This window comes from Struthio camelus, chromosome 1 (assembly GCF_040807025.1).
Source record: "Struthio camelus isolate bStrCam1 chromosome 1, bStrCam1.hap1, whole genome shotgun sequence".
Taxonomy (NCBI): Eukaryota; Metazoa; Chordata; class Aves; order Struthioniformes; family Struthionidae; genus Struthio; species Struthio camelus.
The window spans coordinates 219,688,204-219,702,098 of record NC_090942.1 but is presented as its reverse complement, the minus strand read 5'-3'; the positions used below and the strand labels follow the sequence as shown (position 1 = coordinate 219,702,098).

At 43.0% G+C, this 13,895-nt stretch overlaps 1 protein-coding gene across 2 annotated transcripts in view; it reads right to left on the bottom strand.

Annotated features, from left to right (window-relative positions):
* Window positions 1-13,895, bottom strand: part of TENM4 (teneurin transmembrane protein 4) — a 394,575-nt gene that overhangs the window by 329,410 nt on the left and 51,270 nt on the right. For both annotated transcript variants that reach the window (XM_068930642.1, XM_068930643.1), the window contains exon 3: window positions 12,155-12,424. In XM_068930642.1, coding sequence (XP_068786743.1) covers window positions 12,155-12,424 — 270 coding nt within the window. The remainder of the gene's footprint in view (window positions 1-12,154; window positions 12,425-13,895) is intronic.

Sequence of the window (13,895 nt, the reverse complement as noted above, 5' to 3'; positions counted from 1 at the left end):
GGTGGAGCATTAGCAGATGCTCTGCGGAGCGCAGCAACGCAGCAGAGCGATTCAACGTGGGAGATATGCCCTATTCCAGCTGCAGGGGCAAAGGGAATTTGGTTAAGTGGAATGTAATTATCCAAGCCGGTGGTACCTGGGAGAGGAGCATTAGCAGCCCGTGATACTCTGACACGGGGCCACGACTGCTCTTCCAGCCCCAACGTTACCACGGAGCCAGCGCTGCAGCCCGGCTCCAGCTTTGCCGTTGAGCGTCAATTCAATTTCCCTCGCAAGGCTCCCAAAAGAAAGCGTTTCAGAGTCTTTTTACGGCTTTCCAGATTCCCACTCTTTCAGCTGAGGATTGCAATTTGCATAGCTCTAACACCTAAAACAAACGAGAAACGAACGAAAAGCGTGGCTGTAAATGGAGGTTCGGTACATCCAAGTTCCTTACGGGCAGCACAATGCTCCGTTGGTTATAAAATCCACACGTTATGTAAGAGGAAGAAACTATTGTCCTTAAACTATTCATGGCAGGGTAGCTTGATTTAAATTGTAATCATGGTTTTAACCAGCAAACAGAGAATCTTGATTTAAATAATCAGTTTTAATCTTGTTTTGCATTGGTGCTTTTCAGTTATATTCTTTTAAAACTGGTTGATTCTCACTGATTGGTATAATTTGGCGCTTCTTTATGCTACATCTATACATATTTATTCCAGCAATTATATAGTTTAGCATGCATTTATTCAGATCCTTACTTTTTACATTTTTTATGAAGAGTAAGTGGTGAACAACAGATTTTTTATTCAGTAGGTGATTGCTGGTTTTTTGGGGGGTTTCGTTTTGTTTTTCATTTATTTGGAATTCACGTCAAGCCGCCTTTCAATGGAAACTGGAATTCGGTTATAATTTCACCCCCTCCTCCCCATCGCAGGGTAATAAAACTACTTGAGCCTGCAGGAGATGCAAGAAGAAAATAAGTCTTGCGCTGGAAATGAGTTGGTGTTCACAAAGACAGCGTTAGCTGTCGTGGGGGAGCGGAAACGAAGGTGCACTCCCCAAAACGCTCAGCTACACTGCTTCTTCAGTAGCAAAGCTGGCCTAGCTCGTTCCCAAGTGTTTTCACTACCCCACTCGCAGCCACGGGCCCTCAGTGGACCCAAATCGGGAAGTTTTTGTGCTGGGTGGGATTTCTGCTGGTTTTCCTGCCCCGGGTCAAGCTAGGGTCTCCACGCGGTCTCAGTGGGTCTCGGTGAACCCACACGGGAACCTCTCGAGCCAGTCGCCCCTCCGAATAAAAACGCGTCCTGGTACCGCGCTTGTAATATGTCTGGCTGCTGATTTTATTCATGGAGATCTTCTCCTCTCCTGCTTTCTAACTGCCGGTGGATTTCTGCCTGCTGCACACGCTCATTGAACGGCTCTACTTGAGTGACTTGATGGGGGGGAAAAAAAAAAAAATCTCCCTTTCCACCTGCAGAAGAAGCAATCGCTGTCAGAAGCTGATTTAGCGCCTCCACAAACCAGGTCTAGACGCTTGCCCAGAGAGTTTAGCCTATTCAGTGCTTTGACTTTCCTTAAAACTTTGGCAGTTAACGCAAAACTGCTTGGAAATTGTCTTAAGAACGATTTAAAAGCCTCTAACTGATTCTTCTGAATTTAAATCTGAGTCTTGCTGGCCATAATTTGACATTTCATTTGAAACAGTTTATCTATTAGAATGAAAAAAAAAATTGCACATTTAATTTAAATTAAATAAAAAAATAGTATTTTTTCATCGCCTCCGCTACAAAGCGAGCAAACCAGGACAGGAATCCAAAGTGCGCGTTTCCAAAGGCGGCACAAAGCTGTCATTCAGATGAAGTAATTCCTCCCCGAGCTTGCCACGTTTCAAGGGGGTTGCAAGAGCCCCTGTAGCACTTCGGAGGTCTCGCCTACGGAGAGAGCTACAAGGAGGAAGGGGGAAAAAAAAAAAAAGCCACTGCCTGGCTGCTGGAGCACGGGAAGAGCCGGCGCTCTCTTTTCAGCAAGTGCCCGGGGTGTCCGTGACCATGAGAGGACCCTGGAAGCTCTGCTGATCTCCAGGAGAGCTGTCTGTATAACGGCCCCTGCGACACTGTTCCTTTGACGCTCTCCATTTCACAGTTGCCCAACTCAGTGTGAAATAACAGCAGCAAGAGCAATAACAAAAAGCAGCTTCCGCCCCCCCCTTTCCCCCCCCAGAAACATGTTCAGCACATGTTTGAGGCGTTGCCTAAGCCAGTACTTTAAATCCTTTTTGCACTAAGAATTCACTTAATATATTAAGGGATTGATATATTAAGGGATAGAATTTAAGTACACTTGCTCTGTTTGCTGTTATTTGCATGTATGATCGGAAAAACTTGAAGACGGGACAGGGAAGAAAAAAAAAAAAACAATTAATGCCTTTAACGCCCTGAGTTCATAAGAGAGAACTAAGATGAAAAAAGGAAGAGAAATGAAGTGACACCGCCAAGGTTAAGCACCGTCCATGGCACAGCTGTGGATTGAATGGTTCGAATTGCAGTCCAGTGCCTACCCAAAAGCAGCCCTGCTCTGACTCCTGTAACACGTCTGCTCCCCAAATGTCTTGGTGTAAATTTAGGCAGATGTGGCAAAAGCTTATCTTTTAGCTAGGCCATAATCAAGTTTCATTTATCAAATGTTTAATCTATAGGAATGCTAGATAGGAATTAATAATATAGCCTTTTCTCTTTATATACACGGTTCAAAATGGTCCGTGCTGGTAGGGAAAAAACTAAGCAACAGCCTGCCTTACAGCATATAATTAAAGTTTTTAGGGACAGTTCCAAGAAACACTGAAAACTTTGCAGAATTAGGGCAGTGTTGCGTTTTCAGTCATTGCCCTGGATTGAACAAAACGGCACAATTTAATAGTTAATCAAAAGCCTCTGAGAAATGAAGCGCTGAGATTTTAATGAACCAACTCTCATGGCTGTGCCTCCCTTTACTGGGATCTCGGCACGCACCTCGGGGCATGGGTATGCAACAGCAGTAACACGCTATTTGCTATCACTGTCTTCCCCTTGCTGGTGGAGAGATGTCTTCGTGGAAAAAAGCAAAACAAGCTGCCACCGGAGGAGACTGGACCTGATACGGATTAAGACACTGTGCTGGACCTATAAGGAGGTGCAGTGGTCCAAGGAATATAGACATGAACATCTAGAAATGCCAAAGTGGGGAGAAAGCCTGGCACCCCCTTTCTCTGCGCGGCGAAGGCTGCAGTAGCTCCTGGTAGGGCTGTGATGGCATCCTGGGATGTCCTGCTCGTTTCAGCCTGGCGTGACCCCTACACAGCAGGGATGAAGCGGAGAAGGAGGAAGAGGCTAAGGGAAAAATCTCAGCCAGTGCTGAGACACGCACACACCTCCCAAAGATGTGGGTCGGAAGCCAAGTATTGCCATTAAAAGCGTCCACGGCTTGTTTGCAACTGAACCTATCTGCACTCCCTCTAGGGTGTTTCGCACTGAGAGAAGGAAGTAACTTATGACATTTGGGAATAGTCGTTTTTTTTTTTTAAAAAAAAAAAAAGCGCAGACTTAGGTCCAGAATATTTGGCAGCTTGCCAGCAATATCGCTCAATGCAGTTATTTTCTATAAAATATTCTCCACGACAAGGCATTTTGCAGTGGCCAAGGGAAGGACAACAATTAACGGCGTCATTGAAAAGAACAATAAGTTCTTACCTGTTAACGTTGTTGCTACATGCCCTCTCCACCAATCTCCCAGCTATTAAGAGTTTACTCAGTTCGGGCCATTTTTGAGGGGCTGTTTAATGGCTTCACCGTCATCACAAAAGGAAGAAGAAGAATGTGAAACCAACACTCTAACAGTGTGCAGTTCATTAACTGTGGCTCACTGCAGCAGAATCACATTGTGAAAGGGATGAGGTCAGACAGACGCAGATTGCAGAAGGAAAGAAACTGCATCCCTTATGGGCATACCATATGAGAATAAAAAAAAATGGGAAGACTTCTTTTTCTCTAGAGACAAACAGGCCAAGGACGAGATATATCCACCCCAGGAAATGAGTGGGAATACCTTCATCGAGCAAAATCAAGGCACTACCTCTGATCACTAACACAGCAACTGAATTATTAGGCCCAGATTATCCCACGTAAGGTAAACCACCTAAACCGGGAGCACTGGTGCCGCTGGGTCCCTCAGCAGTCGCTGGGGAGCGCACGGTGCCTCCAAAGGGAGATTCGGCGCTCAGGTGGGTTGAATCCTGCCTGGGACAGAGTGACATCCACTTGTTCCTGGGTTTGAGATGTCGTTTTACAACCTCCTGCACAGGGGTTTGGTCGACCACGGAGAGAGATTAAGGTTCTGTTGCCTTGAACCCCACCAATTTCCCATCCCATCAGGGTAAAACTTTCTCTGACATTCTTGTGAAGAAGTAAGATCACGCTTCACCTTTTCACTTTCAAAAAGCATCCCAGGGCTCATGTCTAGAAATGATAAAAAAGATGAGAGGACAGAATATAGGAGGTAGTAGGAATCCATCATCAAGAATAGCCGTGGTTAGAAAGTTGGATCACAAGTAAGGAAGATGTAACAGCCTTCCAGAGAGCCATTTTTCACTGGGGAATGTAGTGTTTCAGATGGTGATGTTGTCAAACTCTCCTTTTAAGGACTAATATTCTTCACAGGAACATTAGTATCTTTATGGTTGGAGAGCCAGGAGACACATTCCTTCCCTTGACCTTCACATTTCAGGTGACCATCTTGTCTCCGAATATTTTTATAAAGATAGCTTCAGTGGACTGCAAAATCCAAGCAATCCTAATGTACTGTCAAAATGAGGTATTGCTTGCAAGTGCTACCTGAGAAAGGAGAGTGTAAAAATTTCCAGGAACCGAAACAATTTGGATTAGTGAAAATCCACTTCTGGACCAGCTACTTATTTTGATAGTTTTCCGGTGCTGTTTGCTATCATATGTAATTGATGTTGGATCTTTAGTGTTAAGGGTTCTGCCTAATTCTTATTTCAAGCTGAAACATCTTGTTAATATTAAGGTTACAGCTGATAGGAGCCAAGTGAAGTACGACAGCCAGCAGATGCCTGATCTTGACCTGGTAATTCTAATTTATTCTTGTCTTCTCCTACTCCAAAGGCATAAGAGAAGTTTAAGAAAATAGAGAACATCGCACTTCTCTTTTTTATTTATTTTGAGGAATGATTTTTTTTTTAAGTCTCTGTTCTGCACTCTCTAGAGTCTGAGTATCATATTTTTGCCTACACAATTTGCAGAAGAAGCATGTTTGAACCACACACTCATTTACTGGAAGTACTTCATAATACACTATTTAATTCAAAAAAAAAAAAAAAAAAAAAGATGTTGCTGCAGCCACAGTAACAATATTAACAATAGACTGCATGAAGCTGGAGAGGAAATTACTCAGCAAAATGTGGTAATAAAAAGAAAAGTCACCATGGATTATAAGATGGGTTTTTAACAGACAATTTGTAATGGTGAGATTACACAGTAATTCTGGGACTGCTAATTGCACTGATATACTGAATTATATTTTGAGCCAGTGATTTGGATTAACATGATTTGGGAAATAGGGAGGTGAATGCAAAAAAGACTGAGTAAAAATACTTGCTGTGCAGAGGTTCAGAACCGTTTAGGAGCACCTGGAAAGGCCCGTGGAAGCATGGATAGACCCCGTCAGAAACATGAGCAAGAGTCAACCAAAAGGAACAACAACAAAAAAAAAACAACTCAGAAATAATTACCATTTGACTAAGGTCCCCTTATAGCTATTGTCAAGAAATTTGGAAGAGAATATATTTGGAAAAAGTGGTGAAATTCTGGAGCATGTGGCTTGATCGTCATGACGGCTTTCTGATTTAATAAGAAGCAGAAATGTATACAAGAAAACTGGCGGTGAACAGCATGTCGCAGGGTGTTTAACCAGCAGTACTGGCATTTACACCAAGCTGGCACTCTGACTATTTTTCAAAAACAGTTAGTTACCAGCATACACCTAGGACCCGATCTAACAGGTCTCTGATATCAATGGGAGTTTTCAGAGGCTTCGGTGAACCTGTATCAGACTCCCCCCCCCCCCAATAAGTGAAAGTATTAGTTAGACTTCTTAACTACTCAGGAGAAATAAAATTGCATTGTTTCTTCGGTTTTTCTAATTGGAAAGGCTTGTCTTTATTTCCTGCTCTAATTTACCTCTATGTTTCTAAATACCTTTTACTACTATTCAATTCTATCAAGTCTTAATGTCCCACGCAGTTTTTAAGCGCTTCTTCCAGCAGCAGTAATGGTTTAAAGAGTGTAGAACCAGAAAGTGTGGGGGGCCCACTGCAAGAAATGCTCTTTAAATCATGTATTATGTCAGTTAAATGGCAAAGAGTTGGGTCTGTGACGGTAGAACAGGCAAAAATATTACGTGAGCTTTTCAGCCCCTGGTTACCACTGCATTTCAGTTTTACAAAAGTATACGAGAACTCTCAGGAAAGACAATTTATTTGATGGGAAAGCGAAAATTAACCATGGCACATCCACTACCATTCTGGTCATTTTGGTAAGGCTAGGAGAGCAGATACTGGTTTAGCTGCTTGCATGATAGTTTAAAAGCTCATTTAAATGCATCCCAGAATGGTAGTGACTAAAAGAAAAATTATTTCTCTCTGTGGGGTGTTGGTCCAGCTATGTAAAATGAATTGGTGCTCTTAATCTTGTCACCCGTGAGTAAGTGTCTGTATTGCTACAGTCCTCATACCACATTTGGCACTGACTAGTGATATCAGAGGTGAAGCCAAAGACAAATGGGCTTTAAGATTAAACTGCTCTTCCTAAACCGCGGCAACCAGCAGATGCGTGGCAGAAGTGTGCTGCGCCGATCGTACCTGCAGCCATTTCCTTGTCAGATGTGAGATCTGCACCCCAGCAACGCTGCTCTGACCCCCTTTGCAAACCTGAAGTGCAGGCAGGATTGCTTTCAGGAAGAAAGGACACGTTTCCTACCAAGCATTTGAACTGTTAAGATGGGAGGAAGGACCCAGCTCTGCAACGCAGCGCGATCTGCCAGCAACAATCCTGGAGCCTGAGTTTTGGCTTCCAGGGTGGTTAAATCAGGAATTTTAGTTCATGTCTACTTATCTCTAAGTCGGCTAGATAAGGAAATTCCACACTTCAGCAACACTTATGCTGCAATAATTTCTTTATACAATACATCACAATTAAGCAGGCGGTTCTATGTAGTCTCCAGAGAGGTTGAACTGTCTCGAGCCATCTGATGTTACTCATCCTGTCTGTGAGATCCTTCTGGCCTCTTGATACTACCCACATTCTTCCCGAGAGGAGATGACGAGAGAGAAACATCAGCTCCCCGCTGCACATGTACACAACATTAATCACGGCTGACTTGTCGTGCTAATGAAGAAAACGCTCCCGCTCTCGCTGGCTCCCTCGCATGTTTAACCAACTACGTGCCTTGGTGGAAACTAACACGAAGCCAGACTAAAACTAAGGAGAAAATGTCTGAAAGTTATTCTGTACTTTAAAAAAAGGTTTGCAACTCCACTTTTACAAAAAACAACTTTTAAAAAATATGGTTGGCCCAGTTCTCAAGTAATCCTGCAGCGAACGCACTCAAAAAAACAGCAAGCTCTTTGTCACCCCTGAGGCAGACGGAGAAGTGCTCCCCTTTTCCTGGGAAGGGGTTCTGTGTGGGAACATCAGCATTTTCTGTTCAGCTCTCATGTTCAGGTCTGTCGCGGGACTATGAACACGATTCATGACCGCTTGGGCAGCTCTGGGGTAGGATCTCCCCTTAGAGACCTGATATTTAGATATTTGCTTATACACAAACACTGTCCATGTCTACTTCTGTTAAGAACGCCCTGAGCAGTTCACAAGCCTAAAGCGCTCAAAGCCCCGTTTGAACAGTCCAGCCTGCACCCGGAGCCAAAGAAAGCTCACCAATGCTACAAATTATTGAAACTGGAGAAAGAGAGATGCTCAGGAGATCAACATGTGCAACCACTCCAAATGAGGCAGCATCCAGCTGACCTAGACCATTCCCAACAGCTATTTATCTATCCTACACTTAAAAACTTTTACTACTGGAGCTCCTCAGACTCCTCTGACAATCTCTTTCAGGGCCTAATTACCTACATGCCATGCACAAGGAAAGGCAGACAGAGCTGGGTTTGTTTAGCCTAGAGAAGAGGTGGCTACGAGGACATCTAGTTGCTGTCCTTTAACTATTTTATATGTGGGGATAGGGAGAAGATGGACCCAAACGTTCTCAGAGATGCCCAGTGAAAGGACAAAAGGCAACAAGGCAACAGGCACAAGGTGCAACGATGGAAAGTCTGACTAGCCGTAAGGAGAAGAGCTGTTCACAGTGAGGGTGGCGCGGCCCTGGAACTGGGACAAAGAGGTCTTGGGATCGCCAACCCGGGAGATACTCAAAATGCAGCTGGATAAGGTCCTGAGCCACCTGAGCTAACCTTTGAGGTGAGGGCTGCTTTAACCAGGAGGAGGCTAGACTGGAGACCTCCAGAAGTGCCTTCCAACTAAATTATTCTGTGAATCTATACTTTTACAATGACACCTTTCTGATTAGAAACCTTTTGCTATTAGTATCTGGCTAAATGGTTGCAAAACAAGAAAATTTTTTGGGAAACTGCTACCATGTTCTCCCCCTCATTGTCCTTTTTTCTATGTTAAGTGCAAATGTTGGCTCAATGCAACGGCTGCTCAGGGCTACCTGGGGTAACACCAGTTCAGTCAACTCCAGAATCAAATCCAAATGACCACTTTAGGAACTTGGCTAGGTCAATCTTGCTGAGAAACAGAGTGAACTAGTATAGGAAAAAGGTTCGGCTAACTTTATTGCTATACTTCCAGGACTCACACTCCTCCCTGTGCATGGCTCTGAACTGTTCATGTGAGTTCACAATTTCAGCTTAGCTTAGCTGGCCACGCTGCAAAATAACCCTTGAACTTCGTGAAGCCTCTGTGTCAGCAGCACAGAGCGATTGTGTTAGCCTGGCACTGAGCTGTCCCCTCTGCCCCCTTACTCTGCCAAGATACCAGTCAGGTCGAGCGAAAAGCACTGCCCAACTGCGGGAAGCCCATTAGGTCTGTGTGTGTGTAGGATTTGATCTCAGGGCAATTCTGGACAACTAACTTAAGTTAACTCTTCGTTAAGAACAAACAGCCTAGTAAAAGTATTCAACCTCCTGGAAAGCCTGAGAACTGTTTAGATAAAGCATTGCCCGGCTTTTCATGCCAGCTGCCTGTGCAGTGATTTACGGACTGTAATATGCCATGGGATCAGACCACTTTGCCAGTTTTCTTAAAGACAGAGGGGCGGATTGTGGCTGTACTTGCTGAGCAGCGTATCTCTGTTCCTTCAAGGCGTCACCACTCCTCAAAAAAAAAAGCCAAGCTTTTCAGAGGAGCCAGATCTCTCATTTTCTGAGAACACAATAAATGTCTCAGCAGAGTCATGCTTTGACAGCTTTGGATTTATAAACATCAGAAGTAAATTCTGATTATTTATTTTGGATAAATAATGAACAGCATAAAAATCTCGGACGTTAACCTTCATTGGAAAAGTTGCTTTAATGGGCCCCATAAAATCTTCTATTGATGGCAGGTTCATAAAGCTCCATATTGACTTCAGCTGAAGGCTATAACTTCTATCAATACTGTCAGCAATTAATATTGACTAATAAAGGTATCCTGTAAACTGAGTCATAGCATTATGTTACTTTATGCTGCCATTAGCAAAATTTCATATCTTCTTGAAAACGTTTCTCCTATAAATCTGGGTTTTCTCAAAATAGCCTGTGTGATGCCTGGCAATGTAAGTGCCCATAGTAACACTGCGAAACAAAGAGCAATTTTCTAGATAAAACTTCTAAAAGGATCCCAAACAACCACTCTCTCCAACAGCAGCTTTCAGGATGCAAGTACTTTGTTTGCAAACGCTTCTCATACCTTTGCATGTGCCAATCAATAATAAAAAAAAAAAGTCCAAATCTTATTTGTGTACATTTATAACTTAAATTTTTTTCCTTAGCCCCTCTTCTTTTCTTTCGTATCTGTTTGGATACTTTCATACCGCAAATTCAACTACAATCTCTATACTGAAAAATATATGTCTTTCTCTCAACTCCAGACAAGTTTTTCTGATTAAGATAGAACCTGGCTGATCTCTCTGATGTCTTCCCAGGGAAGTCCAACTGTCAAGGCAAACTTCACACAGCAGAGATCAGGTTGTAATATTTTCCCTTGAGTTTCACCATCTCTTTTTATCAACGTGAACAATACAATTATATACTGGGCACCACCACTCTCTAGATTTTATGTATGCTACATAGATTTTATTTTTTGAGTATGATATAGCCTTTCTCACCCAAGACACCCAACAGCTAAGACTGCAAATCCTTAGGGACCAAAGAAATGTCTTCTATATTTATACAGCACTTAAAAACTAGAGGTATGTTCTCCACCCTTCTGGTCTTCTCTTTTCCAAATTGCTATGCAATGGCAGGTCAGCTGATGGTTAGTGTGTGTCACTGCATTTAAGGAAGAAGTAATTGGATGCTCTCTCAGTACCGACTTAAATACTACTGCCTCTGCTATTAGTCTCAATAAAGCTATTCAATGCATGTGCTGTTGCTAATGTGTTGTTGCTCATATAATTTCGTTTGTGAGTGAGCTGTAGGTACAAAGTTGCCTTTGCACATGTAGAGATAGCATTACGGAAACTAGCAAAAAAGACTCCAGCAGCTAATGTGATTCTTCAAAAAGACTAAATTTCTTTCTGTGGTTTGCTTCTCTTAGTAGGCTTGGAAAGAAAAATGTATGGGATAGAATCACAGCTGTTCATACGCCACCACGAAAAGCACAAGGGAGGGGCTCAAATACAAAAAAAAGGGGTGAAAATGCAAGGTGTTTGCTTTAGTTTTTTTCTTAGGCATTTCTTAGGAGTGTGCAAAACTCTAGTTCACCCTGAAAATCCCTCAAGTTTTTGGTCAAAACATACGCCTTGGAAGTAAAATGATATACTCTGTCACTGCCCTTCTGCCTGTCCAAATGGATGCAACTCTGTAAAACGCTCCATTAAGAAACCTAAAAAATACTCTAACGATAATTTTAAAAAAGAGTCTTGTTTAAACAGAAAGCCATTTATCTTTGAACTTTGCCTAATATATCATTATCACTGAAAAGAAACTTAATAAGCTTCTACTATAATTTTGTTGGAGTTAAACATAAAATCATGTGGGTGGTGTATGTCTCACTATGTCATGGCTTCCCAAGAAAAGGGTATCATCATTTGTCACTATAATACAGTGGCAAAAAGCATAAAGAGAGCAAGCAATGCAGTCATTTCACATCAGTTTTCTACGCTGAGCTCAAGCTCCCAGTGACTTGTATGCAGCAGCTATATTAAGAAACAGGCTGTGCCGTAATTGAATTAAAGGTGCAAAGGCATATATGGCTGCGTGAACCCCAGGGTCAAGTCGCAATTGAATCAAAATCCTCTCTTCTTCCTACACTGCTTGGCAGAACTGCTGACCAAAAGGTTCGCAGACCTACAGAACACATGCAGGAGTCTCTGCAGCTGGCGACGCAAAGTTACAGAGATAAAAAAAAACCGTGACCTTCAGCTTTTATTTCTTGCAAAGAAAAAGGCTTCTAAAAATATTTCACCATCCTTTCCCTTCAGAGAGCAGTCAGCTGATTTACATAAATGAAACGGCTCCTGTCAAGGAACCAGCTAGGAAAAGAAGGAAATTATCTGCCCCGAAAATCTGTAGCAAAGATAAGAGCAGCATCGGGCAGGGGAGGGGAGATTTAAATGCTTTTTGTCTGAAAGGTCGCTATGAAAAGCAGAGAGAGTATTACAGCCACTTAATGATCTCTGTCGCTGTGATAAATAAGTAGGAGCTTCTCCGGCAGTTTATTAACAAATACTCTGTAGGACAGTACAAAAGGCCAAGACATGGGACTATTAGAAGAGTGTTTTCTCTGAGTCTGATCAAAAAAAAAAAAAAAAAAAGAAAAAGATTTAAGTGGAGTGGTAAAAACAGGCATTCCTGATAGAGCTCAAAGCAGATGTCGCATGCGCGGTGGTCACTTACCGGTTTCGGTGTTCTCGTGCTCTGTGTCGGTGAGCGTGAGGTTGGAGTTTGCCCGGCTGGACAGGCAGGAGCTGCGACCTGACTTGGGGTTGCGTCCCCAGAGCCTCACGGGGTGCTCGGGCGACATGACCACGTCTGCCTCGGTGTCGGCGTCCGAGCCGGCGCTGATGGAGTAGCCGCAGTGGGGTAGCCCGATATCAGTCCGGTACAAAGTCCCGTGCGTGGGCGTCACATCTTCAAGGCCCAGCTCTCGCAAGGAGAAGTTGGCTCCTGAGGGAGAACACAGCACCGTGGTTACTTTTTCATAGGGGATGGTTTTGTCTAGCACAAGTCAACAGCAGAACCATTCAGCCACTGTCTTCAAGTGGGACACAGTAGCTCCCGAGTCCACGCATCACACCAAACGTTCCTGTTTTGTGATCTTGGTTAATGACTACAGCCAAAGCCCCAAAAGGTATTCAGTTACTGCTTTGGGGGTGCCTACAGCCTCACAGAAATCAAAAGCAAATTGCTGCTTCTGTGGCATCCAAGGAGGCACTTGACGTGTATGGACCTCATTTTTTCCATTTGCAATGAGCAACTCAGCACCTGCACCATAACCCTACTGGGTATTTATGTCATCCCTCACAGCGCAGTTCACAGAAACTGGGAGTATTCCACATTACCATCTAATTTGCAGAAGGCTAAATCATCTGGGATACCAGGTGACTGTGCCAAGACCAAAAAGCAGCTGGATTTCTGCCTCTGGAACCTTTCCTCTGACAACAACTCAGAGCTCGTTCAATAAAAACCATCAAATTTGAAAGCAGAGAGGGATGGGGAGATGGTGGAATTATTTAAGAGGGGCAGAAAATACTCATCTTGGGAGAAAAGCAAAATGAGATATGCAATGATCAACAGTCTTAGAGTATACCTAGCAACACAAATACAATAGGAAATGTGAAAGTTGGAGGAGTTCTTCCTGCTGAAATCGCTGAAAGTACATATTGATGGTTTAAATATATTTTGGAGATCTCACTTTCTACTTGCTGACCACTCATGACTTGACTCAGTTCAGCTATTCATTCTGACACAACCACAGCAGAGGTTATTTGGCTGCTAATAGATGCAATTGTTTAGCTGACTAAAAATATAACCTGAAAAATGACTCTTAGGTTCAACTCTAGTTACATGCAGAGCTTCAAAATCAGTCCAAATCAGCGTGAAGAAAGATTCAGATATTAGCACACTTTGTTCAGAAAGTTGCCCTAGAAAGCTGGGGAGAGCAATTAGTGGCTCCATTTTAATCCACATTTATTTATTAATGTCTGCTTTTCTTTTTTAACCCAGAATGTCTTTAAAAGGCTTTGATCACCCATGAATGCCTTTATTTGCACTGTGCTTTTACAAGTACAATGCAGTGCTGCTCCCGTTCCAGTATGCCTCCATAGGATGCATTAAAAAAACTTTAACCAGTAGGAGGCATCAGGCTCTGGATGGTGGCCAAATACCAGTACCAGCCATCAGATTCTGTCTAGCTGGCTTCCTTATGTTACTTCAATAAGAAAATCCCCTGCAGTGGAGCCCAAGCTGCCTAAACTATGCATGGGCTACAGACTTTTAGAAAAGCATTTGCAGCTCAGAAATGTTTTTTTTTTTTTTTTTCCCCAGCTGAATCTGAATATGTGATCATCAGGAAAGTTCAGGCCTACACCTAGCTACAGACCGTAAAATTCATATCTACTCATTACTGCACTCTATT